Source organism: Camelus bactrianus, chromosome 10, assembly GCF_048773025.1.
Source record: "Camelus bactrianus isolate YW-2024 breed Bactrian camel chromosome 10, ASM4877302v1, whole genome shotgun sequence".
NCBI classification, from domain to species: domain Eukaryota; kingdom Metazoa; phylum Chordata; class Mammalia; order Artiodactyla; family Camelidae; genus Camelus; species Camelus bactrianus.
The window spans coordinates 7,090,794-7,116,684 of record NC_133548.1 but is presented as its reverse complement, the minus strand read 5'-3'; the positions used below and the strand labels follow the sequence as shown (position 1 = coordinate 7,116,684).

Sequence of the window (25,891 nt, the reverse complement as noted above, 5' to 3'; positions counted from 1 at the left end):
AAACTATCCCTGCTCAGCCCCCACCTAGCACAAGGAAAGGGGGTCATCAGCCCCATTTCCAGGCCTCACTCTATTAATAGGAGGCAGCAGATGCTGCAGAACTGAGCACGGCTGGGCAGGGACCACCACCTCACCCGGGCAGGCTTGCCAACCTGTCCCTGCTGGTATCTCGGCCCCAAATGCTCTGCCAGCACTGAGCAGGCAGTGTGGGGCGCAGGCCCAGAAGAGACATCTAAGCACCAGGAGCCAGCTTCAGCACAATTCAACTTCTTTTAATGTGAGAAAGCCTTGTCTTCAGTTGCTTTTTCTTCCCACAGACAAATGTGGATAAGCCACTGTGCCTCAGTGAGTTTCCAAAGAGGATGCTGCCTCTATCCTCCCAATACCATGTGAATGGTGGGCCACAGCCAGCGGGAGGCAAAAAGGTGTTCTGGGTGACTGGGACCCAGCTGAGGCCTAGAGGGCAGCACTGGAAGGGTGGGCAGGGTCAGGGGTCAGAGGTCAGAGTGGAGGAGTCCTGAGACCCCATGGGCGGGCCTGGTGGGAAGCCTGCTCCCTCTGGCACAGAGGCTCTGCAGTGGCAGCGCCAGGCCCTGGCGGCTGAACGTTGGCCAGCAGGACACCCAAGCCCCCAGAGGCTGTCCTTGGGACAGCCCAGCCGAGGCAAAGCAGAGTGAGGAGGCCTGACTTGGTTGCTTGCCGGCTCAGGCTGCTCAGCCTGGGGGACTGGTTTAAGGGCATCCAAGTCAAGTTGCCATCCTCCTGTGCTCAGGAGTAGGGAAGAAGGCAGGTGGGAGAGGGAAGGGACCGGGTTGTCCCTGGTCTCTGTACCTGGAGCACCACGCCATAGCAGGCTCACAGGGACCCACCATCCACCAGAGGTGGGGCAGGGAAGTGCCCAGAATGTTCCAGGAAAGTGAGAGGATGAAACAGGAAACACGAGCTCTGGGGTCTCGGGCAGGGTGTGCTCTGCGCATACCCCAGCTCTAATGGCTCCTGAGTGGAGCTGTCCCCCGCCTGGAGTGTGGGGAAGGGGACAAAGATCACAGCTTCTGAACAAGAGGTTGGGAAGTTACTGGAAAATTCAGTCAAGTATGAGAGGTGTCATTTTACAGAACAAAAACCAGCTTATGTATTTTTCCAGAAGACAGTCTCCCACATCCACCCATCCCTTGGAGTCCCCTCAAAAAGGCAGCTGGGCCTTGCTTCTGTGGCTGTGGAGCCAGGGGGACATGAGAGCAAGGAGCAGGACTTGCAGACAGGGGGCCATGGGGAAGGGAAGAAGGAAGGCACGAGATCCAACTCCATCTGGGAGCCTAGGAGGAGGCAGGACTGGGTGGGGAGGGAAGCTGCAGTCCGGATGGAGGGACTCCACCTAGACACAAAAGGGAATCCCAGTCTGGGTCTGCACATGTCCTCAGGGCCCCCAGAGACTGGAGGGGCGTGCCGGGTGGCTTCCCCCTGGTCTCGGTCACAGGGCTGCTGCGTGGGCCGCAGAGAAGGCGGGGAGGGCAGCGGCTGTCCATGCGTGGGGCTGCCAGCCAGAGGAGGCAAGAAAGAACGCTGCCTCTAACGTTATATATTAAAAATATCCGTAGTTCTTATGCACAAAATTCCATCATTCACATACGAGTATCACCCCTGCCTCCCCCAAGAGCAGCCTTAAGAGAAAGATGGTGGTTTTCTTTTGCGAGCTGAGGAAACATCACTCAGTCTTTATGGACTTGAGAACCGCTAACCCTCTCCTCCCCTAGCCTCTGCCTGGCTGGGCACTGAGGTGGGGTCGTGGATGGCGGGGTGGTCACTCGTGCCTCCGCTTGGAGGGAGGGATCAGGTGTGGGGGCAGGTCAGCGGGCAGCTCGTGGCCCTCCAGCTTGACTTTGATGAGGTGGTTGGCCAGCGCGAACTCCTCATCGTCCAGCAGCCCATCCCGGTCCACGTCGGCCAGCTTCCAGATCTTCCCCAGGACCGTGTTGGGCAGCTTGGACTTCACCATCTCCTTCTTGGCGTTGGCGCCCGTGATCTTGCCATTGACAGGTGACAGGGTGTAGAAGATCTCATCGTAGGTGGGCTTGTCCTTGCCCACCACCCACTCGACGTCATCAATGCCCTCGCCAGCCCCCTCGCCATAGCCATGCCCGAAGGGCCCGTTCATGGTGCCCTCGAAGGCGCCGCCCTTCACCACCTGGGCGGGCATCAGGGACTCCTCCTGGCGCACCATCACCATCAGCCGGGCGATGTCGTTGGCCAGCATGTCGTCCACTGTGTCCAGCAGCTTGGGCTTCAGGGCCTGGAACTTGCTGAAGTCCTGGGTCTGCAAGAGCTCCTGTGGTGGGAAAGGAGGAAGGATGGGACTGGATTGGGCCTCCCAGACTCCGGCAAGGGATCCCAAGAAGAGCTGGCTCCACAACAAGGCCCCAACCCCTTATCCCAGGCAACTCAGTTAACCCCTCTGGGCCTGGGCTCCCCCATCTGTAAATCAGAGGTACAACAGTCTCCTTCTTGTAGGGCTGTGGCAGGGATAAACTTGGAGGTTGGGATGCTTGGCACAGCCCCGCCCCCTCCCTACCGTTCAGGGTGAGTCACCACATTCCCCTGTGAGCTGTCATGGCCGTGGTCAACTTCTCCAGTTCGGGTGGGGTGCTGGTGATTAACCCAGCTGCTTCCACTTTCGGAAGCCCCAACCAATGGAGCCAGGGTTTCCTCCAAAACCACTGCCCCAGCACCCTCCTCATTCCCTGATCACCAGCAGCCCTCTTAGGGTGCAAGAGACAGCCATACCTGCATCTTGCGGAGGTTTGGGAAGTCGCCGGGGGAGATCTGATGCTCCCGCTCAATCTTCTGGTAGATCTCTCCCAGATTGTTCACCAGCTCTTTCTTTTTGCTCTCTTTACCAAAGACATTGGGCATCTCCTTCTTGAGGGAGCTGATGATGTAGGCATGGACCTGTGAAGACAGGGAAGGGGCAGGTGTCAGGTGCTTCCTGGACACCTTGTCAGGAGCATGGCCTGCACCTAGGCTGCCCCAGAAAGCTGGGATTGTTGTTGCCCTGAAGCCCACATTCTTTCTGTTTCTCCGCGGCACACCCACCTCCCTCGGCAGCGCCTCAGTCCATCAGACACAGAATATGTTCACACCATCCTGCTTACACAAGTCTTTGGATGCTGATGTCCAGTTCACAAAACTCCAGCACAACCCGAGTTATGTTCCCCTCTACCATCCTGACAACCTCGGGGACAACTAAGGGTTAGAAAAATCGCACAAGGCTTTTCCCAGATGTTTCAGGCTTTACCTAAGCTCAGTACCTTGGTTAGACATCTGCCAATTAAGACAGCACACCCTTCACTTCCTGATAGTGGGCCAGTAATGCTGGCAACCTTCCGAGGGCACTACAGTCCCTTGCCAAGCAACATCCAGCCGTGGAGGGGCTGCGGCCAGTCAGCCTCATGCGACCTTCTCCCAGACTGCCAGCTCCACCCCATAAAACCCCCTCCGCTGGCCTGACCCTGTCTGCCCAGGGTCGGGAGACTGGCTGAGCACTGACCAAGGGAAGCAAGCCGGTCACAGTCACAGTCACAGCTCCACCCATCACAGGCCAGCAGAGAGCAGCTCACTCCAGAAAAAGGGAACAGTCTCAAAACAGCAGGTGCAGGACAAGACTGGAGAGGACAGGGCTTTCCAGACATGGTGACTCAGTGTGTCCAAGGGCCAGGCAATAACACACTATCTCTGTAGATGAACCAGCAGGGGCTGAAGTCTGCCCTTTGTTCTTTCCTGGAAGGAGGCTAAGCGAGAGCATGGGTGGCCCTGCCAGGAGAGGGGCTGGGCAGGGGACAGGGGAGCTGCCTTTCCCTGCAACTGAGCAGAGACCGGACCGGAAAATAGGAAGCCAGCTCTCTCCTCCACTTACTGCCACTCCCTCTTCAGCTCAGGCCGTCCCTTGGCCCTTTGAGGCCAGGAGCTAGTTACATGGGTTCCTTCCTCAGAACCAGCTCTACTCACCAGGAAGGTTCCAGAAGTGAGATATCTAGAGAAATATGCAGCCTCCAGAGCAGGCTTCTGCATCTTTACTATGCACACAGATCACCAGGGGACTGTGTCCAAATGCAGATCCTGGTTCCATAGGGTAGAGGTGGGGCCTGAGACCCTACGCTTCTAGTAAATTCCAATTTGTGGGTCCAGGAGTACTTTGGGTGATGAGGGTGAAGACGCAGCTGGGGGTAGGGATGAAGGGTCACTTCCCATTACTCAGGCTAGGGAGCACCCAAAGCTACCTGACTCTGGGCCTTAAGACGGCATGGGGTGCCCCGGGCCACTGTGTTCGGCCTATGCAGTCGCAAAACCTCTGGGCTACATGCAGGCAGCCGGCTTCCTGGGGACAGGAGCACAGCCCTCGGGGCTCCTCCTGGCTCTTGCAGGACAGGCCCTGCCACCCAAAGAGGCTCCCGATATGGTGCCATTCAAAATCACATGTCCTAAGGAAACACATTCTGTTTCTCAGTGTTTGAAGGGTCCAATAGTGGTCTTAACTTTGTTTCCCAGCCCCAGCCACCCAGGATCTCCCTGAAGTGCTTGGCCAGGCACTGAGATTCCAAACTCTTGAGCAATCCAGACGTAGTCGGCAGCTGCCAGCAGGCCCAGCGATTCCACGGAGGGGCAGGGATGATTGACAAGGCCTCTTGGGTGGAGGCCACCCAGCAGTTCTCTCTGGGCCCACAGGCTTGTGCCCCATCTCTCCACTGACTACCTCCTGTCCCGGCCTAAGAGTCATCTCCCGCTTGAGGCCCCCCGGTCCTGCCCACCCCCGCCCAGGATCGCTCTCTAGTCGCCTGCCTCTGCAGCACCCCGTGCTTACCCTGAGACAGTACAAATACATCATACTCTTTCTTTATGTGTCCTCCTTTCCCCCACTCAGATGGCCAGTGCCAGGAGGGTGGGGGCCCGTCAGTCCCTACTGCGACCCCAGTGCCCAGCACCTGCTGAGTGCACTGCAGTGCTCGACAGACCCGGGGAGGGGGCCGATGAGGCCTCAAGCAGCACCCTCACCCACTATCCACTTCCCAGGGTGCCCCTTGGTACAGTGGTACCATCCTTTTTGATGTTTATGTGAGTTAAAAAGAATCTCATTTAGGAAAAGGCTGCACCCACAGGTGCACCAGAGGACAGGTCCAGACAAGGCATGGCACAGCATGGCCATGGCTCTGAAGGCCTGGGTCTTGGGCATCCAATCCCGGTGCCCTGAGTGGCTGTCCCAGAGCCCCCTGGGTCGTCCCCACCGCCAGCTCTACCTTGGCCAGCCGTGCCCGCTTGATCAGGTCATTGAGCTTCCGGAGGGCGGCGTTTCGGGGCAGAGACTGGATGTCTTTGAAGAGGTCTTGCTCCTCAGCCTCAAAGAGCTTGCGGTTGTCGGGGATGAGGAGTGGGTGGGACCAGAAGGAGCCGATGTACACCCGGACCACCTCGGGCGTGTTGATGATCTTCCCCAGGGACCACATGAGGGCCCCATAGACCCGCATCAGCTGCTGGGTCTCGATCTGGTCAGCCTTGTTCAGCACCACGCGGATCTTGTCCTCGTGGTTCTTGAGGGCCTTGATGACTTCCGAGAACTCGTCAGAGATGTCCAACTTGTGGGCATCAAAGAGCAGGATGATGCGGTCAACCCGCTCGGCGAACCACTCCAGGACGGCCGCGAAGTCATAACCTGTGGGAAGAGAAAGAGGGTGAGTCAGGGGAGCCAGGGGCCAGGAGGCTCTGATGGCTCTTGTCTCTGACTTGGCCTGGTACTTCGCAGCCTGGGGTCATTTAAATTCCAAGAACGTACTCATGTGGACAGCACAGCACCCTGAGGGCAGGGTCACCAGGCCTCCCTACTTCTGTACCCATCATGGTAACACCCTCACCAATATAGCACCTGGCATGAAGAGGTGCTTAACAATGCAAAGGAAGTCAGAGTCCAAGCTCTAGGGTGGGTCCGACTACAGCAAGAGTGAGGAGGAGACCCCCAGCAGCACGGCTCAGCACCACAGGGGCCTCTGCACAGCAGCGACAAACAGCAGCGAGACCTGCAGCTGCTACCTGTTCAGTGCTACATGTGGGGCTCCCTGCTCTGCAAGAATCTCATTTATTCTCTACAACAGGGGTTGCAAACTACAGCTCCGGGGCCAGATCTGGCCTGCCACCTGTATTCATTAATAAAGTTTTATTGGCACACAGCCCGCTCATCTGTACCATCTACGGCTGCTTTTGTGCTGCAACAGCAGAGCTCAGTTATCGTGGCAGATATTCTAAGGCCTACAAAGCCAAACATATTAACACCCTGACCCTTACAGAAACAGTTCAGTGACCCCTGCTCTACCACAAGCCTATGAAGCACTGCAAACCACTTCCCTCTCCAGGTCTTAAATCTTCTCTAAAATGACTGGACTAAACTCCTGATCTCAACTCTATTCCCTGCTGTTTCCCACCAACCAATAAAGGCCCACTGGTGAACCATGCCACATGTGGCAGACTGCTGCCTGGGACGCTTCCTTTAATAACAGAACTGTCTAATGTTAGCTGCATTCACGCAACCCCCTCAGCTTAAGACTGAATTTCCCAGCCTCTCTCGCAGCAGAAATGAACAAGAAAAGAAAAGGCGCACGAACCCTTTGTCCTCTTCTCCCTCCCCGAGGACTGGAATGTAGGTGTGATGGCAGGAGCTGGAATAGCCACCTTGGGTTCAGGATGGTCTTGGACCATCAGATACCTGATTTAAGCCAGTGGATTTGCAAGACTGGGCAATAGTGGTTTAATTTGTATCCTATCTTACAATTATACCACTTCAAAATGTTCCACTTCTGGAGGCACTGTCCCCAGAAAAAGTGAAAATTCTGTTTCTCATCTTTTAAGAACACTAAGGAAAGGCAGGAAGACTATGTGGAAACAATGACCTAAAAGTTTTGGGGAAGCTTGGGTCCCAGCCCCTGAGCTGCTATCTCCTCTCTGGATGATTCTAGGCACATCTCCTGGTTCTTCAGCTCCTACCATAGGCCACCCGAAATGCAGGCCAGACTTCTTAGGAACCACTGTGTACTTAGGAACCAGAGTAGTCACGCTCCTGGGAAGAAGCCAGAGAAGCCGCTCCTATAAAGAAGGGCCTGGGACACTGCCCAGAAATGGGCCAAAACCAACCTCCCCCACCCGCAGGGCCTGCTCCCACACTCCCCACCCTGACCAGGCTGGGATTGACAGGCCTTCCCTGGACGGCAGGAAACAGAAAAGTAGCAGGTAGAGGAGGAGACCAAAGAAAGGGACAAAGTGTCAACAAAAGGCCCAGAGTGACTCACAGTGCCACGGGGAGGACAGCCCTCAGCGTCCCCCTTGTAAGGCACCAGCTGAGCAGTTCACCAGAGCGCAGTCCAGCTCTCCTGTCCCGCCAGGCCCTCCGGGCTGAATGAAAGTCCACAGCCGCCCTGATGAGGCCGCCTCCACTGGAGCCAGAAAGCCGGCCCCCTGCACAAGAGGGCTCTAAGCTAAACAGGGACGTGCAGGGTGGGCCCAGGGTGAAGCTGTGTTTGTTGAGACAAACATTTGGCCGCCAGGCCCCCAGGTTCAAGTGGGCTTGAGTCATCTGGGTGCCTGGAGCAGCAGCATTCCACACTGGGGCACTCAGAAAAAACATAGGCTTTTAGTAAGAAAGCTCTGGATTCAACTCCAGGCTCCAGCCACTGATTCTGTGGCCTGAAGTTCTTAATTTCTGATTTATACTTTTTCATCTATAAAAGTCAAATAACAGTTCCTTCTCCTAAGGTCACAGGGAGGATTAAAGGAGGTGATGTGTCGGGCTCCAGGCCCCAGCACCGGAATGACACCCATGGGTCGGGCAGGCCCAGGCCGGGGGCGGGGATCGGGGGAGATGGTAGGGCCCCATGGAATGAAGACTGAGTGGCTGGGACTGCATCACTGGTCAGGAACAAAGAGTGACAAACATTTAGCCTGGCTCTAAGGCCAGAGGCCGGCTTTTGTCCCTGTGGCGAGACACCGAAACTGAAGGAAAGCCCAAAAAGCACTGCTTCCCTCAACTGAGCCCGTAGCCTCGCAGGACAACCTGTTCCCACCCCAGCACAGGGGGAAACAGGCTGCTCTGATCGGAGGCAGCCCCCGCAGCAGTCATTTCTTAACAGGGTGGAAGCAGCAAAGCCCCTGTGAATTGAACTTGAGCCCGGGCAGGGGAGCCATCAGCCTTCCAGAGGCCCAAGCAGACATCAGAAATGGCTGGGCACCAGATCCCCTGCACCCAGAGGGCTTGGGAGGGGACAGGGCAAGGGCTGGCTCACTCATGTGCCCGCCACCAGCCACCACCCAGGCTGCTGGTTCCAAAGTACAAGGGGCCCCAGACACGAGGAGCAGGCGGAGGGGAGCGGACTGGGAGTGGGGTGGCCGGGCCAGGCCACCACCTCCTTTTATGGTTGGCTCTGGAACCGGCAGGTCAGTGCTGGAAAAGCGATGACTCAGGACTGAACGGCAGCTCCCTCTCAGCAAAAATGAGGCCCCACTTCTTCCCTCATCACACTGTTTGTCCTCAGACCACCAGAAGTTCAAATCAGACCACAGATTCACACAGCTGGGGAGGCGGCAATGCCAAAACCGAGGTGATGGGAACAGGGGCGCCCTGATGGGCTAGGCTGGAGGCCGAGTTAGCTTTGGCTCCAGAGTCAGGACAGCATGCAGGGAGCTGAGGTCACCCCCAGACTCCACCCAATGCGGCCTCACTCCTCCCCTCCCCCAGTGGCCAGCGGTGGGAGGCACATAGTGGGGAGGGGGAGAGAGAGGAGGAGGAGGAGGAGAGTCTCTGAAGAAGGCACCAGGTCTGGGAGACCAACCAGATCCGAGGTGTCCCCCACGGCCCTGCCCACAAATCCAGTTACTTGCCAACACCTCAAGCTGAAGCCAACAGAGCTAAAACCGTTTTTTTTGCAGATGAAGGAAATTTCCTGTTTGTAAGGAAAGTGCTCACACTTGGTGAGAGAGACCCGGTGGCTGGCCAAGCACGCCCACAGGTTATGAAGAGGGTCACAACGATCTGGTCTGTGCAACGTCATTGCAGGTGGGGGACCATATCCTAGCACATGGCCACAGCCACCATTAGGCCCATCCAACAGCCCTCAGCCCACCAATCCCTCACTCAGCCTGAGTGTCACCACAGGCACTGAAGGCTGGACTAACCCACAGCTGTGGTGCCCAGAGGCCACCAGAGGCCTAAGGCTCGGTGGCAGGTGACAAGTCCAGGGAGGAACCTCCTGCCCCCTCCAAGCACTGCCGCAGGCACTGACACGTAGAGGTCGGCCTCAGGGGCAGGATCAGGCATCAGACCCCACAAAAGGCAGAGCAATTCCTCAGCAGAAGCGGGAAGGCACGGTGCCTGATGGGGAGAAAACTATTCCCCGCCGACCGTGTGTGGACCAGGTGCTGTAGTCTCAGGCAGATGGTTGTGAGGGCGCTGACACCCACAAAGGACCCGGACAACACGCTCCAAGGGGGTGAGCTGGAAAAAAAAGGCTGAGCCTGCAGTGTGAATAAAAGCCAGTGCTGATAAGAGAAAAGCTCTGGCTCAGAGTTCTGGGACCTTGAAGACATTATGAAATAAGCCAGTTACAGAGTGTGAGTCCACTAGTCTGAGGTCCCCAGAGTCCAATCCAGAGACAGAAAGTAGAACGGTGGGGTCCAGAGGCTGGGAAAGGGAAGAAGGGGGTTGCTGTTTAATGGGGACAGTTTCAGTTTGGAAAGATGAAAAAAGTTCAGGACTTGTTGGTGGTGATGTTTGCACAACAATGAGAAAGTAGTTAATGCTACTGAACTGTACACTTAAAATTGTTAAAATGGTAACTCACATTATGCATGTTTTGCTATATACACAGTCCTGAGGGTGAGGGAGGAGAGGGAAAGAGGAGCCGCTCTGCAGGCTGACCTCGGGGACCTGGGCTGCCTTCCCGCTGAGAGTCACGAGTCCCACCCTCCGGCACCAAGGTGAAGGGAGCAGTTGTGATGCGTCCTCACCCCAGCCCAGCACCCTCCAAACACAGGTACTTTCAGCAGCTGGGGGAAAAGCTGCTTCATACATTCCAGAAGTTTCTAGAACACAAACAATAGACGGTTTGTCTTCAATCGACTTTTGCTTCCTGCCATTCAAGCTGCGTGGGCCTCAGTGCTTCTTGCTACAGCTCTCATCATGCAGGCTTCTAACTCGCGCTGGGGCCGGGAGGAAGGGGTGCAGGGGAACAAGAAAGATTAGAGAACTAAGAGTCTACCCTGTGAACTTGTTCTGAGCTTCCTTAAGCTAAAGTTCTTAAGGGAAGGACTCTTCCAGTGGGGCACAGCGGTTAGGAGAAAGGGGCCTCCCACAGCTAGGTATTTACCCAAGACAAATTAAGAAATTAAAATTTGCACTCTACATGAAGGTTTACAGCAGCTTTATTTAAAACTGCCCCAAAATGGAAACACAGATGCCCTTTAACAGGTGCATGGATGACAAGTCACAGTCCATCCATGTGATGGGAGACAACAGCTCCCAAAAGGAATGAACTGCAGACTCTCAAATACACAATGAACCTCAAAAGCACATGTTCAGTGAAAGACAGACACAAAAGGCTTCACACTGTATGATTCCACTTACAACTTTCCGGAAAGGCACAACTTGAGGGACAAAGATCAGTGGCTGTCTGGGCCAGGAGGGACTTCAAAGGGGTGTGGGGAACTTTCTGGGGGTAATGGAAACTCTGTATCTTGGTCCAGCTGGTGGGTACACTGCTGCTTCACAGAGTGAATTTTACTGTATATAACACAGACCTCAATAAATCTGGCCTAGAAATAAGCAACAAAGGATAGGGGGGCCAAGAAGAAGACAGCTGGACTCTGGAATCAGGCCCACATTTGAATCCTGAACCTTCTACTCAACAGCCAGTGGGGTAACCCTCTCCGAGCCTCCATCTCTTCATCAGCAACGTGAAGACATCAGACTTCTGCTTTGAGTGTGAGTGAGCGCCTGGCACACTGTAGGCACTTCGTAAATGTTTGCAATTATTTATTCACAGGATTTGTATTTTGGGCTCAAGAAGCTCAGATTCTGATGGGTGTGTAGGCAACGGCCGCCCCTGACGCGTGAAGAATGCCTCGTATCCCAAATATAAACCGAGCATTTGCAGGCACTTGGGCCAGCTGCCGCCCAGCCAGCCGCCAGGCTCGCAGCCCCAGAACAGGTGCCGTGCCAGCACAGGCTAGTACCACTCTTCTGCGGGCAGAGCGGCCCACACCCTGGGCAGAGCCTGTGGCATTCCCAGCCAGCGCTGGCTAGGGTCGGGGGTGGTAGCGAGAGGAAGGCTTTGAGGAGGGTAGCTGTGCTGAGGTCGGGGACCAGGGACCCAGAGAAGGTCCTGGAGACTGAAGGGAAGCCCCTGCTGAGTCAGTGCTTCCCCCTCTGCCAGACTCCTCAGGATGTTATTTGGAAAAAAGTCTTCCTCCCCAAAGTCTGGGAATCCCTGGATTTTTCAGTGTCTTTATTTTTATTCAGCTGACATTTGTTGAACACTTAACTGGCCACCAGGCACTAGGGCAAAAGCTTAACACATGTAAATTCCTGTAATCAACAAGAACCATGAGGCTGGTATTGCTATTCCTGTTTTATTGAGGTGACTCCCCAGGGCTCAGCAACTCCTTAGGGCCCCCAGCTTCTAAAGTGCTGACCTGGGACTTGAACCTCCTGTCATTATCTGTACTGTGGGCATTGGGAACCCAGAATGGATGCAGTACTCAGCCTTGAACAAGGCTTTTGGGCAACCTCATGGAGCTGTTCTATAGGCTGCAGAAAACCCTGCTGAAAAGCTGGACATCTCAGGAGGTGGTCAGCAGGAAGGGACACCTCTGGGTCAGAGGGCTGCAGGTTTGCTCCAGGCAGCTCCCTACCCCAGTGTTGAGGAAGCAGATGGCTCCTGACCTTGGATGGAGCCTAAAAACCAGGGTCAGTCAGCAGAAGGGCAAGTGAGAACCCAGGGAACCGGCCAGCCTTAGCCAGGACTCCTAGTGCCCGTCATGGATGGCTTGGTGGGGGCAATTTCTGGCTGCAGGCAGAGAATAGGGTAAAAATCTCAGCAATGCTGTTCAAAGCCCCAGACCTCAGGCCCATTTCTGGACTTGGAGTCTGATCTGGGGCCTGAAGAGAAGAAGCGTGGCTCCTGGGCATTCGGGGAGAGCTGATACCTGCACAGTACCAACCTAGCAGGGCCAAAGACTTCCCTGAGCCAAGCTCTCAGAGCTCCTCACCCTAGAGCACCGCCTTTCAGCACACTAGTACGCACCTCTGCTGGGTTCAAATCCCAGTGCCAACTAGTGTTAGCCTGTGCCTTCTTGGGCTGCTTAACTTTGCTAAGCCTCTGTCTCATCTGAAAGGCAGGGGCATCCTCACAGACGCAGCTGCTGTGATAGGCAAGGTTCACATGGCAGCGGTCAGCAGAGAGCCAGGCCTGCCGAGCTCTTATCTCCTAATCCAAGTTGAAACAACACGTCCCTGCTGACTTGACTCCCACAGGGGAAAACGAGGTACAAAAGTTATGGCTCAGCTCACAGCCTCGTAGGGAGAATGGCACGAGAGCCCTGGCCAGACCCCTGCCTCCTGGGTTGGGGCCTCCATTTGGACGACGCCTCCTGCCGCTGCCCACTGAGGACCAGCAGTGGTGGGAAGGTCCTGCTCCCTCCCAGGCACTGCTGTGACTGCGCAGGCAGCCAGCAGCTGGGAGCCAAGGCCACCAGCCCCACAAGGCCCCAGATGCCCTTTGGAATGCACTTTATCAGTCACTCAGGCAGCACCCAAGAATGAATGCTGTCCCCACAGGTCACCTTTCTCTGCTGACACAGAAGAACATTATTTTTAAAGTAGATTAGCACAATGGAGAAGAACAGCCCAAGACCCCCGAGAGGCCCCTTCTCGTCCCTGTAACAATTCTCAGGGGTCTGTTGCAGAGCCTGGGCTGCATCCCAAAGGCTTTGGACCTGCACAGGCCCTACCTTATCTTTCCAGACAATGTTTCCTACACACATTAGGGACCATGGGGGAAAGTTTGGGGGGGGCCAGGCAGACAGGGTGGGAACTGGAAGTAAACGTAATTAGCAACTCTAATGTCCACGCAGCCTCCTGGAGGATGCTCTGTTTCTAGGGGATGAGGTCGGCAGACAACAGAAACGTATGCTGCTTGTCCGGGACCCAGGTTTTCTGTTGGCCTGATCCTTCTGAGAGGGAAACACCTGCTTTCCATGCTATCAGCAAAGGGAGCACAGAGGCGGCGGGCCAGGGAGCCTGGAACGCACTGCCCTCCTCTGACTTCCTCTGCTGAGTGACACGGGACCTTTGCAATGACAGACAAATGGGGTCTCCAAGAAGGAGAAACCTACCCCTTCTCGGTCCACCTAGAGGACGCCACTCCTGAAGGTCACATCCAGCACATCTAAGAGGTACCGCACTATAGTCTTTCCCCGCTGATAAAACGCTGACACCAAACATATTCCACGGCAAATCCCAACCTGGTAACTTTTAGTAAAACACTTTAAACCAAGACCTCTAGGGTTATGGACGGAAAGAAATAGTCTGTAAAATCAGTTTGATCTCTGTTTCACAGAAGGAAAGCCCTCTTCCAACCACAGTGATGTACTTATCTTTAAGCCAACCTCCTTATTCCTGCCCATGATGGGTGGGGGAGGCCTTCCTGGCTGCCCAGGGACCCAAAGGGGCCATGCCATACATGGTGAGGGGCACAGGCAGGCCCCATGAGGTGAAGCACTAACGGCGAACCCCGCTGTCTCCTGTTGGCTTCCTCCTCCAAGTATCTGCCATCTGCGTGGGCAGATGCCTGAGATGCACCCTGTGCCTGACTGGAGGGCACACTGGGGCACTGCCCTGGTGCCTGTCCCAGAGAAGGCAAGTTTGGACACCACTGTCTGCCTTTCCACTAATGGGGTAAGGAAGCAGAGGGAAGGGGGCAGGGTCCCCGTGGTAGCAAGACAGATCCTCCCAACTCATCACTCTGCTAAGGCCACAGGCCGATGTGTCAAAGACAGCCCAGCAGGGGAACCTCACAGCACTGCTGGAAAACAACTGTTCCTGAGTTCTCTTTTAGGGAGACAACAGGGGCCACAAGAACCCTAAAAGCTTTCTCCCAAACACCTTAACTGCCAACACTGAAGGTCCTAAGGTGTGTGGCATCTGGGGGGATATGTCTCTTTTCATGAGCTATTACTGTCCTTTCCTCAAAGAGGTGTTCACATCAACTGACCTACCTGACCTGATGGCCCCCAGTCAAGAAAGCCCCTCCCCAAGCTACTCCCCCAGGCCATAAAAAGAGAACTCTACAGAGCCTCAGAAAAGTCCCTCCAGGAAGCTCAGTCCTGGAGGCAGACGGAGAATAAACTCCCTTTTGTAGGTCTTTCTCTTTAAGAGTAACTTACTCTGAGTTTCTAGCCTTGCTTTGGCAAATGACAAGGCAAAAGCCATGTTTATCAGGCGTTTTCTTAAAACCAGATTGGAACAATGATGTCAGTAAGAAAGAAAAAAATGGCCCTTGCCTTTTTCTAAGGGATTCCCAAATCTGCTCTCTTGAACTCCTAGAAGTATCATTATTATTAGGGGTGGAGATCCTAAAAGTTTAAACCAGATTTAGAGATAGAGAGCAGTTTCAGTATGCTCTGATGCAATCCCATAACGGCAGGGGCCCACAAGCCTGGAAAAAAAGAGAAGCAAGGTTTCTCAGCACTGAGAATGGGGCCCCACCCCCTCAGAGCCGCAGCAGAGACACACTACCTCCCAACTTCAGCTGCAAAGCTCACTAACGCTGGGCTGGACAGCCCGGAGGGAAAGGGGGTGCAGGAGAGATTTGCAAGTTAATGATAAACAAATCTGGTCACTTGTCCTCAACCCCCTCTGAGTCTGATTTTGTTTCATTTTTACATTTGCAGCTGCAGACTCCACTCCTAGCCTGCCAGATATCACGGCCTGCGTCCCCACTCCAACTCCTCCCAGAGAGCATTCAAGCCCCAAGGTCCCCCTCCTTCTACAAAAAGGGGCAGCAGCAGAAACAGAACCCAGTGCAGGCGCATCCTGAACCAGATCTTTAGAAAAGCTTGGCAAAATCAAAACTGGAGTTTACACAACTAGAACGGGCCTGGTGCACTAATATTCCGCATGAAAACCTCACGCTACACAAAGCGCCCAGGGAGGCTCTGATTACCAACATTTAAGCAAATTTAAACATATTTCCACTGTACCCTAAATGTTTAACAAATTGCTGCTAGCTTCTCCTTTTGGCTGGCTTCCTCAAGTCAAACTGTTCTCTCACAGTCCTGCTGGACTCACTGGGAATTTATACTGCCTTGGGAGGCAAAGCTTTCAAACATAAACTAAGGTGAATGGGCCCCCAGGGGAGCCAGGAGCTCATTCAGAGCATCAGTGCTGCCTGAGGTCCCTGGAGCCCAGACACTAAGCAATTTCCTGGGACCTCACAGCCAGCCTGTGCTCCTCCTCTCCAGCATGCCCCAGGGGCTGGAAACCTCGAAAGCCACACAAAATTGGCTGCTGTCTCACCCTGATGGCTCTTGTAACCTCAGCAAAGGCAGCCAAGGAAAAAGCAGCTCCAGCCCCTACCGGGCTTGAAGCACCGACCAGAGACAAGGCTGACAAGGCTGACGTAAGACAGGTTCTCACTCAGGCTGAGAGAAACTGGGGCAGCAGCTGGCCCATGTCACAGACATCAGATAGAAGTCGTCTGACTACACCAGGTGCCCTGGGCTGTGTCGGAGCCTGTTTACCTCTGCTGATGCGCTGTTTCTCTCCAGACAGGATCCCGGGAGTGTCAATGATGCTTATGCTGTCCAAGACCGGGTTGGGCAGCTGGGCACACATGAACCTGCATGGGAGCAAGAGCCAGGAAGAGAGATGTCAAGACTCAGGTATCGCTGCTCTTGATGGGACAGTGGTGATTTCTGTACTCCATTTCCCCCTCTGGCTTCCTTTCCAGAAGCAAAGCACTTAAAGGAGGTTTTCTATTGTCTTAAGTTTCCGGGGTGACCAGCAAATTGTACATGTTGTCTTAACTGGGAATCAACTAGCAGGCTCAAACTGACCCACATCAGCACTTCCCTCACTTAGCTTTTCCCCCAGAGTTCAAGAGTTCAACTTTCAAGTTTGCTGACGTGTTAGTGAAAACTGCACAAGCCTAGGCCACCATTCAATTCCAGAAGGAAAACAGAAGGGTGACAATTGGGACCATGGAATTCCATATTCAAATTTTTAACCGCTTGGCCAAATTTCCACATCCTGCTGAGAGATGGTCCTTTCTTACTGCTGTTGGGGCCAGCCCTCCCTTCCACCCAGCTGCTTGAGAAAATGGATTGCAGTGGGAGACCAGTGACAGACAGGGGACCACACAGGCTGGTGGATGGTGGGGCAGGGAAGTACAGACACCGTTCTCTGAAAGCCACAGCAGACTGAGGAAGAACGAAGCCACAGAGAGAGGCTGGCAACTCACGGGCGAGGGCTTAGCTGTGTGCGCCTGAGTTCCCACTGAGCTTTGAACAGTCCAGAACAGCAAGGGGCTGTCCCAACTGACAGCAGAGATTCTTGATTGGACACAGAAAAGACTCCTTTAAAGACTTCTCTGTAAAAGGTACTGTGAGCAAAGAAAATACTGACCTATCGTCTAGGAATCTGAGATGATTAGCTTCTCCTTTTGGCCTCACCCCTCAAGTGGCCTGCAGCCCACAGGCCGGGGGAAGCTGGCCAGGGCGAGAGGTGCTGCCTGCAAGCACAACCGAGCAGAACCAGCTGACCCACAGGACGAACAAACCTTGGACCTCATCCTGCCCGGTGCCAGCAGCAGAGTACATGTGCCGTAAATAACCACACATTGGACCTGGGGCACCTGCTAGGGAAGGGAATTAGTGGAGAAAATACCAAAACAAGAGGATTTGAAGTAGAGTTGGCTCTGAGAAGTAATGTACATAAAAATGCCTTGTGAAGAGCCTAGAGAGTTAGCTGACATCTCTGCAAAGCCCGGGGAGTGAGGCAGAAAACACGAAAGGGAGCAGGCAGCGTAGATGCACTCAATCCATTTCCTCACCAATAAGGACGCACAGATTTTATCTCAAGCTACAAGTAGCAGTTACGCAATGAGTTTACACAGGACACTCTGAGCATATCCTGGCTGTGCCCTGTCTCCTGCTCAGTCTGATTTTAGTCTTAGAGCAGCCACTTAGGGAAAAAAGGCCGGAAAGTCAAGTCCGTGACTCAATGGTTCTCTTTAAGAGCAGGGGAGAGGCTGTGTCAGCTAGTGAAGAGCCCTCTTTGTGTGCCTGGCGGCCAGTGGCGCTGGTGGACGACAGCTCGCAGCCTCAGCTCGAGTGCAAACCCACACCACCACCCGCCCCCCCCCCCCCGGCTGATAAGGCTCCCGTGGGCAGGGCCGTTAGTGTTCTGGGACCCTCTGGAGAGAAAGCGTTGACAAGAAGGAATTAAAAGTGTGGTTTTCGGATCCTGTGGCAGCAGCAGCATCAGAGTGCCTCTCTCTGGCCCAGCGCTCCTGAACTACTCTCTTCTTCAGGCAGAGGTAGCAGCAGGTGCTAACTGGCTGCACAAAGGCCAGACAGTCGGAGAACTCTGAACTCTACAAATCAGCTGGGCTCTCTGAGCTGCGGTTTCCGAAGGAGGTGGGGGCTGCCTAGATGGTGTTTAAGATATCTTCCAGCTCTGAAACTGTCTCCAAATTCAAAAAACAGGTCATACTCCCATTTCTCTTTTCAAAAAAGTTCTGCTCTCACAATCAAAAGTGGACACCTAAAGACAATAGAAGTAGGTGTAGTTACCCTTCTAGCTTCCCAAATTTCTGCCTGAAAACAGAGACCTAATAATGCTTGGAATTCCCAGCAGAGCAGCCAAACTTTCCACAAGATCGTATGGCGCCCACCAGCTGACAGTCAGCCAATCGCCTATCTACAGGCAGAACAATTCTAAAACACCAGTATCCTCTGGAGGCAGGCGGGCTCAGGGTTAAGGGGGCCGGGCCTTTTCAGAAGTCTCCCTCTTAAGGGCTCTACTCTGGCCCTGACACACAAATGACATCAGCCATGAAACAGGACAGGTCTAAATGCCTGAAAGGGGCAGAGAGACAACAGAAGCCTGCCCGTCTTTTCTATTAAAGGTCAGCTCTGCTCACAGAGGTAGGCCTGGCCACTGGCTTGGATCAAGGGTGAGCTGGTCTACCCTGTGTGGCCAGACAGTGTCTGGAAAGGAATGTGATCATACAGGGTGGAGACCTTCTGGAAAGCAAGAGTCAAGGATTCTTTCCCAGGCTCTTCTCCTAAGAGATTTTGAAAGGCATGTGGAGTCACTCTTTGAATGGGGTTTGGCAGAGTCGGCAGATCTGTGAAGTTCTTCCGGTATGTCCCCTGGGGGTGAGGGGAAGGATTTTAGAAGCACTGGGTTCCTTTAGAGAAAAGTGAGCTTGGCTGTTGCACTCCTGAGAGAGGAGGCATTTCATTCATAGCCTCATGAAGGTTAGAACCTTGTAGGATTACCCTCATCAGGGTTTTACCCATTTAACTGGGGAAATTGAGGCCCAAGTACGTTAGAAAACGTCCTAGTGAGTCTTCAGAGGGGCCCAAATCTCATTCCAAGGCTCCCAGAGCCACCGCCTGGCAGCACAGACCCATACTCCTGAAACCCCTAAAGCATCACAGGCCCTTTGGAGATGTTCCTGGGAGAAGCAGTGGCACTGGGTCTGGCTGCTGCCTGTGCAGGCTGTCCCAAACTCAGCAGGCCACAGCAGATCCTCCCCGTCCCTCCTACATAAAACCACCGGTCCCAGGGGAGGCAATGAACGCCACACCAGCAAAGGGAATGGCTGAAAGTTTCACTGTATTTTTCCATGACATTTAAGAAACAGACCCTTGAAGGGAGGGTTGTGGAGGGTTGCTTTGAATGAATTAGGTGCGTCCCGTCTGAGGGAAGGAGGTGGAGACCAAGACTAACTGAGGGAAGTGAGTCTGCGATCTGCCTGTGGGGTTGGGAGTTAAACTGATAACTTGGAAAATTCTGGGGGATGACAGAGCCGGGGAAGCCAGCGACGCCCACTCCCAGATCACCTCCCCCGTAGGGTTTTCTCTGGTAAGCGGCAGGGGACCCAGTCCTGGGGAGTGGTCGCTGAGGGTGTCGCGGGGGCCTCGAAGACAAAGAACAGCCGGGGAGGCAGCAGTAAGAGGGTCAGGACCCCCGCCGCCCTCCCTGCGCTCCCCCGGGGCAAGGGGCGGGTACCTGTTGAGGAAAGCGTTGCCGAAGGCATTGAGCTTGCGGAAGGGGCGCCGTGGGTCGACGACCAGCGCGTTGCCCGGCACCATGCCCTCGGTGGGGCCATGCATGACCGCGATGAAGGAGTCGGTGGTGGGCTCGGGCCCGATGCGCATCCCTGGGAAGTCCTGCTCGATCAGGTGCCGGATGAAGGTGGTCTTGCCCGTGCTGTACTGGCCCACGAGGAGCACCATGGGCTTGTTGTCGAAGTCAGCGTCCTCCAGCGCGGGCGAGTGGAACTCGTGGAAGCGGTAGTGCTCCTCCAGGGGCAGCAGCTTCTGCGCGTACAGCTGCCGCAGCCCCTCAGCCACCGTCTGGAAGAGCTCCGGCTCCTTCTTGCGGCGGGCATCCTTGCTAACCCAGCTGAACATGCTGCCGGAGACTGGGCTGGCTGCTGTGGATCGGAGCAGCGGCTGAGAGCCGGGCGAGGGCGCGGAGCCGAGGCGGGGCCCGGCCGGCCGGCTGAGGGGCAGCGGGGCAGGGGGCGGGGAGCGGCCCACACTGCGCAGGCGCACGGCTCGGCCCTGGCGCGCCCTCTGCGCAGTGGAGCGCGCGCCTCGCCGTGCGCTCTTTATAAGGCCAGACCGCGCGTTCGGGCGCGCGCGCCGCCGCCACGGGGGGCCGCGGGAAATGGTGGAGGGGTTAGAGCTCTGCCCTCGCACTCCGAGCCACGTCCTCCCCTCCCCTGCCTCCCATTGGCCAATTGCAAATCTCGCGAGCGCCGCTTGTTGCGAGCGCCGCTTGTTCCGCTCCCAGCCCGTGGCCCCGGTGCCGTGGCAACCGCATCTGTTTCACCCCGCCCCTAGTGGGGCTGCTCGCGGAAGTGCTGCGGTTGGGAAGGCGGGAAGCAGGCGTCAGGCGCGAGGAGGTCCCAGGGTCTGCGCGCCTTCCAGCACGCGAGACTCCCAGTTAGGCACCCCAGTTTCCCGACTTCGCGCCCCACCCGCAGTGACCCCATGAACGGTTCTCCTCCTCCCACTGGCTCAGAATCCCCAGAAGTATGGGAGGACCCCGGGGGCCCTGCACCTCTTGTCTGCACTGTCTTTTCTCCCCCTCGCCTCTGCTTCCCTGACACTCCCTCTCACCCCCTCATCTTTTATCTGCTTTGGGACTGAGAGAGACAGGAAAGAAGTAGTGGGGGAAGCTGAGGGTGTAGAACATCCAAGACAGGGTGGTGACTGGAGAAAGAAAAATAGGAAGGGAGGTGGTGAATGGGGAAAGTCTGACCAGCAGTGGGGCTGGGAATTGGGAGAGGGACTCTAGCAGTGGAGGACACATATGACATATAACAGGTGGGGGAGAAGAGACAGCCTCCGTAAAGAGGCTGCATCTGTGGGAGGGTGTAAAGAGGAAGCCCAGGTCCTCTAGCCCTTGAGTTTTGAGGAAGTGAAATCGGAAATTCCCTATGTGGGGAAGAGGGGAAATATGGGGCAACAGTGAAATCTTGTGGGAACTTAGGGGGAATTAAAAAACCCAAATACTTCCCCTTTCTTCTCTGGGTCACCACCACTTACCGTCTTTTACTCTGACTTTTGTCCCCTTCCTTACCAGTTCCTGGCTGTTCCAATAGGCTCATGCCCCCCCCCCCCATCATCCCTGGCCGCACCCAGGCCCTCTTGGCTGTCCGAGCTGGTGAGAATCTTCAGTAGGTGATGTCAGAGCTTTGGAGACTGATTGTTATGTAACCAGTATCAAAGACACCAAAGTGCCAGGGGTGGTGGCAGTGCTTGCTCCTAGAGAGACCTAAAATGCACCTGGAAACTCGAAGGCCTCATGTCCAACTTTCTGGCTTCTGGGAAATGTGGGAGCCTGGAGGGCTGGGTGTCTGTATCAAGAAAGAAAGCAGGCTGGCAGGCTAAGAGGACAGAGGCAGGAACTCAGATCTGAGAACAGCAGAATACTAGAGGGGGCCAGATGGGAGATTTGATTGCCCACCCCTTGTAGGATCAGGCCTTTGTGCTTTCTGAGGGGAAAAATTCACATTAAATTGATTGCTTTCCCTCCCCCTCCCTGACCATTGGAGAGCAGATGAGTAATTCCAGCCCTGCTTTCAGTCTTAGGTCCCTGATTTACTGCTTTTACTTGGGACTTCATTAGCATTCTTTTCATCACAGTAAAACGCAGCAGCCATGAGACTCTTTCTTTGGCTTTCTCCTCTAAAGGGGATATTAAGACTCCTAAGCAGGGCTGTCATCAGAGACTGTGTGCCAGCTGGTGACTAGGAGTCCCCGGCAGAGCCAGTCTAGACTTCCTGGTCCAGCCTTAAAAGCCAAAGAACTTATCTCCTACATGGTACTTTGAGGGGTCCACCCCGGAGATGTAATTTCTGGGCTGTTCCAGGGAAGGGCCTGGGGCTGAGGATCCTGAAAGAGGTGGTTGTCTAATGGCCTGAATGAGGGTTCCACTAGCTCGTCCCGGCAGCACTCACACTGACCCGCCATGGTTGTCACATCTCCCTAGAGCCCTGTTTGCTGGGAAAACCCTGCCCTAAAAAATTGGAAACAACAAAATGTTCCTGGGTTATTTATAAATGAAACCCAGCCCCTGTTGGCTATGTATGGATGCTTGGTTTCTCCAAGGACTTGAAGGACTGGCAAAAGTGATCTCCCTCACTAGGCTCAGGTGGGTGGAAATTAGTTTCCCCAATTTCATGGAGTTGGCCCCTAGGTCCTGGGCAGCTTTCATATCTAGTAATGCTCCAGATTGTGAACATGTCCTTTCTTTCCTTTTTGTTTTTTGTGTAAGGTAGTTTCTGTTCGGTGGGAAAGTTTCATAAACCGTGAATGAACCATTTCAATTTTGGTTTCTCCTCTTTCACTTTCTGTCTGTTTTTGTCTGGGTCCCCAGCAAAAGACTGAAGAAGGCTTCAGATATTTTCCTTTATCTCAAAAATGATGCCCATCTCCCACTCCTTCAAATTCACAGACATACACTGCCAAACCCTGCCTTGGGTGCCACCAGGTCTCTTCAGAGACTGCTCCCAGCTACACAAGGGGGTTACCTGCTTTCCCTCAAAGCAGTCTGCTCAAGCCCCTAACAGCCTGGTCTAGAGAAACATGTGTCTACAACGCCCCTAAAAACAACTTAAAAAAAAAAAAAAAGAAAAATGGAGTTTTTCTCCAAATATGATGGAAGAATCAGGCTGAGAAAAGCCCAGAACATATAGGTTTGTCCCTGGGATGAGGAATAGTTCATTCTTTCCACTGAGCAAGTTTGCACATAAGCAGAGTTTACATTCCTTGCAATCATGAGGGATAGATTTGGCCAGCAGATGGGAGGGCTGTTGGGCTCCAGAGGCCTCTGCAGGTGTCAGGCAGGAGCTGGAATGTGGTCTGGCTTGGAGGTGACAGAGTATCAGGGCTGCTTAGGGTCTCTGCTTTCAGATCCCAATGAGCAAAATTGCGAGGCCCGGGGATGCTTAGTGGCCTGCTTCAAGTCACCCAGGTTGAACGAGAAGCAGGGCTTTGAAATCTTAACACTGTGCTCTTTCCACACTCAAACCATTTGAAGTTGCAGGGTCAGGCTGGTGGCAAACCAAGCACGAGGGTTTTAAGAGTCTCTTTCCCAGGTACAGGCTGGAGTGAACTCTGCCCTGAAGCAGCAGCTCCTGCTCTGCAGCGAGGGGGTTCCACATGTGACCACATAGTGCTTTGCAGAGCTGAGCTGCAGAGGCCTCTGAGCACCTCTGGTAGAAACTCTACTGCAGGGCTGGAGGAGGCCACTCACTGCTGGGCTTCCAAACGTGTGTCTCAGTTCCTGTGGCCTCTGGCCCCATCTTGCGGGGGCTGTTGGGGCGGGAGCTGCAGGTGAACACAGGGTGCAGTCTTTACCTAAACTCCCTGGAGAGCTCAGGTGCCATCCCAGCCCTGCCCTCCAAGCCTTTGCTGTGGACACATTGCATCTGGGGACTTCTGGGGAAGTGATTTATTATCTGGCACGTTTATTATCTGGCCTTCTATAGTGATACCATCAGGGGTCCCTTGGCAGGGTTTTGGATCTCCCCTTACTGTGAGGGAAATGGTGGGTGTAACCCCAATGTCCCTGTGGTCTCGGAAGCTGAGCGTACACACGAGGCATACGGATGTTGCTGCCTGAGTGACCACAATCCTAGCCCCACGAGTGGGAGTGCAGTCCCTTGCCTTTCTCACATCTCTCCCATGCATGTTCCTCTGCTCCTCTCCCTCACCGTGGCCTCTATTCCCTGTTCCCCCATGACCAGGCACTGCCCTGAGCCTCACCATGGGGCTCACAGGCTGGGGGCTGGAGAATAATTCCGTCCCCAGTCGTGTGTCACCCTCAGCTGCCAGGGCACAGAGACCAATGCATATTTCACAAGCCCAGCCCCTCACACCCATATCTCGGTGGGGTTCAGATATTGTGCCCCAGGTCACCCTCCAGCTCCTTCCACTGACCTAACACCTCCTTCTTCCCTCTCCCAAGTTAGTCTCCACCCAGGTGGCTCTGAGCTTGGTGGGCCAAGCAGCTACCCCAGCCCACCTGCCCTGCCAACAGTCTCTCACTTCCCTTTTGGCCCAGCTGGAACATTCCCCTGACTTCATCCTGACCTTGAGTACAGGCAGTGGGGATGGGTCATCTGAAAAGGACCGGAAGTGGCAGAGATGAGAGGGCTCATGTGTACCCAAGCTCTGTGCTCATGCCGAGAAGTACATGTTGGGCTTTCTCAAAGGGCAGGAATGCAACAGAACCTTCCCCAGAGCTGAGGTCAAGCTTCCACCACCTGCTTATCCAGCCTGGCCTGCTACCCCTGGGTCCCAAGACCTCCCCCTGAAAAACCTTTGGTAATTGTGGTAGGCAGAATTCTAAGATGTCCCCAAAATTCTCCACCCTGGTGTACATACCCGGTATAATGCCTGGGACTGTGAATTTGATGGATTTACTCCTGTGATAGGTCATGTTCGATGACACAGTTAACTTTAGATTATCAGAGTGGCCTGACCTCATCGCATGAGCTCTTTAAAAGCAGTTTTCTTTGGCTGGTGGCAGAGGAAGTCAGAGATTCAAAGCACAAGGATTCGATGTGCCGTTGTTGACTTGAAGATGGAGGGTGACCACGTGGAGAAGAATGTGGGTGGCCTCTAGGAGACTAGAGCAGCCCCCAGCTGACAACCAGCAAGGAAACGGGGCCCTCACTCCTATAGGTGCAAGGCCTGAATCCGGCCAATCCCTGCCAACTAATAAGAATGAGTGTGGAAGCAGATGCCTCCCAGGGTCCCCAGATGAGAACTCAGCCTGGCTACCACCTGATTCCAGCATTCAAGACTCTGGACTTCTGACCTACGGAACCATGAGCTAATAAATGACTGTTGTTTTAAGCCACTTATTGTGGTCATTTGTTGTGTGGAATAAAAGGCCACTACAACAACGGATTTGTCTTTTTGTCAATCAACAATTTATTTGATTGGCAAAACCTGGCAACAGGAGAGAAAAAAAGGAAACTAGAGTGATTGTGGTGTACTGTAACTGGGAAAGCAGATTTCAATACGGATGCAACTTGATCTGGCCACACACACACACTACCAGCCACTATTGAGAGAGAGTGTAGCATAAAGGCCAAGTACACTGTTAAGTTCTAGTCCTTCTGACTCTGTGATTTTTAGCAAGACTCAGGGTCTCTGGGACCAGCTGTAAAATGGGGCTAAAGAAAGCTACCTCCTAGGATTAAATGTTAATGTATAGATGCCCAGGACAGCAAAGTCAGCTAACTCGAGCGGTTACAGGAAATGTCTACAGGGGTATTCTTGCGACAAAGGAACTGGGGCAATTTTGGTTTACTTCTCTATATTGTCCAAATTTTATATGATAGACTGAATTTAATTTTCTGAATTAGGGGAGAAGAAGGAAAAAATGCTGAAGGACATTCTACAAAACAACTGGCCAGTACTCTTCAAAAATTTTAAGGTCTTGAAAAAACAAAGTAAGGCTGAGGATGGTTCCAGATGAAAGACTGAAGATCCCTGACAACCAAATGTGAGGCATGGTCCCAGTTCATTGGGACAATCAGAGACCCTAGAAAGTGGACGGCATATCAGATCACAGCATTGCATCAATGTTGCTAGGCTTAAGTCTGGTAACTGTACTGCAGTTGTGTAAGAAATGTCATTTTTCTTAGGACATATATATTGAAATACTTAAGAGTGAAGGAGCATGACCTTTGTAACTTACTGTCAAGTCGTTCAGAAAAAATGCGTGTGTGAACGTGTGTAAGAGAGAAAGAGAGAGGGAGAGGGAGGAAGAGAGGGGAAGCAAAGGTGGCAAAAGGTCAACTATTGATGAATCTGAGTGAAAGGTATGTGGATATTCATTGTAATTTTCTTGCAGCTTTTCTGAAGATTTCCTAATTGTTGAAAACAAAAAGGCCTGTAATAGCCCCCCCCCCCCGCTTCAGGCACTGTGTGGCCTGATTACATTTGCTACCTCATGACCTAGCAGGGCCTAAGTCCATTTACAGTCAAATGGATGAATCAACTGGATTCTGTTCCTACAAGGGCAGTGAATGAACGTGAGCAAACTACA

General features: G+C 53.9%; 1 protein-coding gene across 1 annotated transcript; it reads right to left on the bottom strand.

Annotated features, from left to right (window-relative positions):
* Nucleotides 1–251: 251 nt before the first annotated feature.
* EHD1 (EH domain containing 1) lies at nt 252–20,007 on the bottom strand. The gene is made up of 5 exons (XM_010957100.3): nt 19,325–20,007; nt 15,826–15,923; nt 5,289–5,701; nt 2,782–2,946; nt 252–2,326 (listed from the first exon to the last, which is right to left on the bottom strand). The coding sequence occupies exons 1-5, from the start codon at nt 19,726–19,728 to the stop codon at nt 1,802–1,804; spliced, it is 1,605 nt and encodes a 534-aa protein (XP_010955402.2). The 5' UTR covers nt 19,729–20,007; the 3' UTR covers nt 252–1,801.
* Between the last annotated feature and the right edge of the window lie 5,884 nt (nt 20,008–25,891).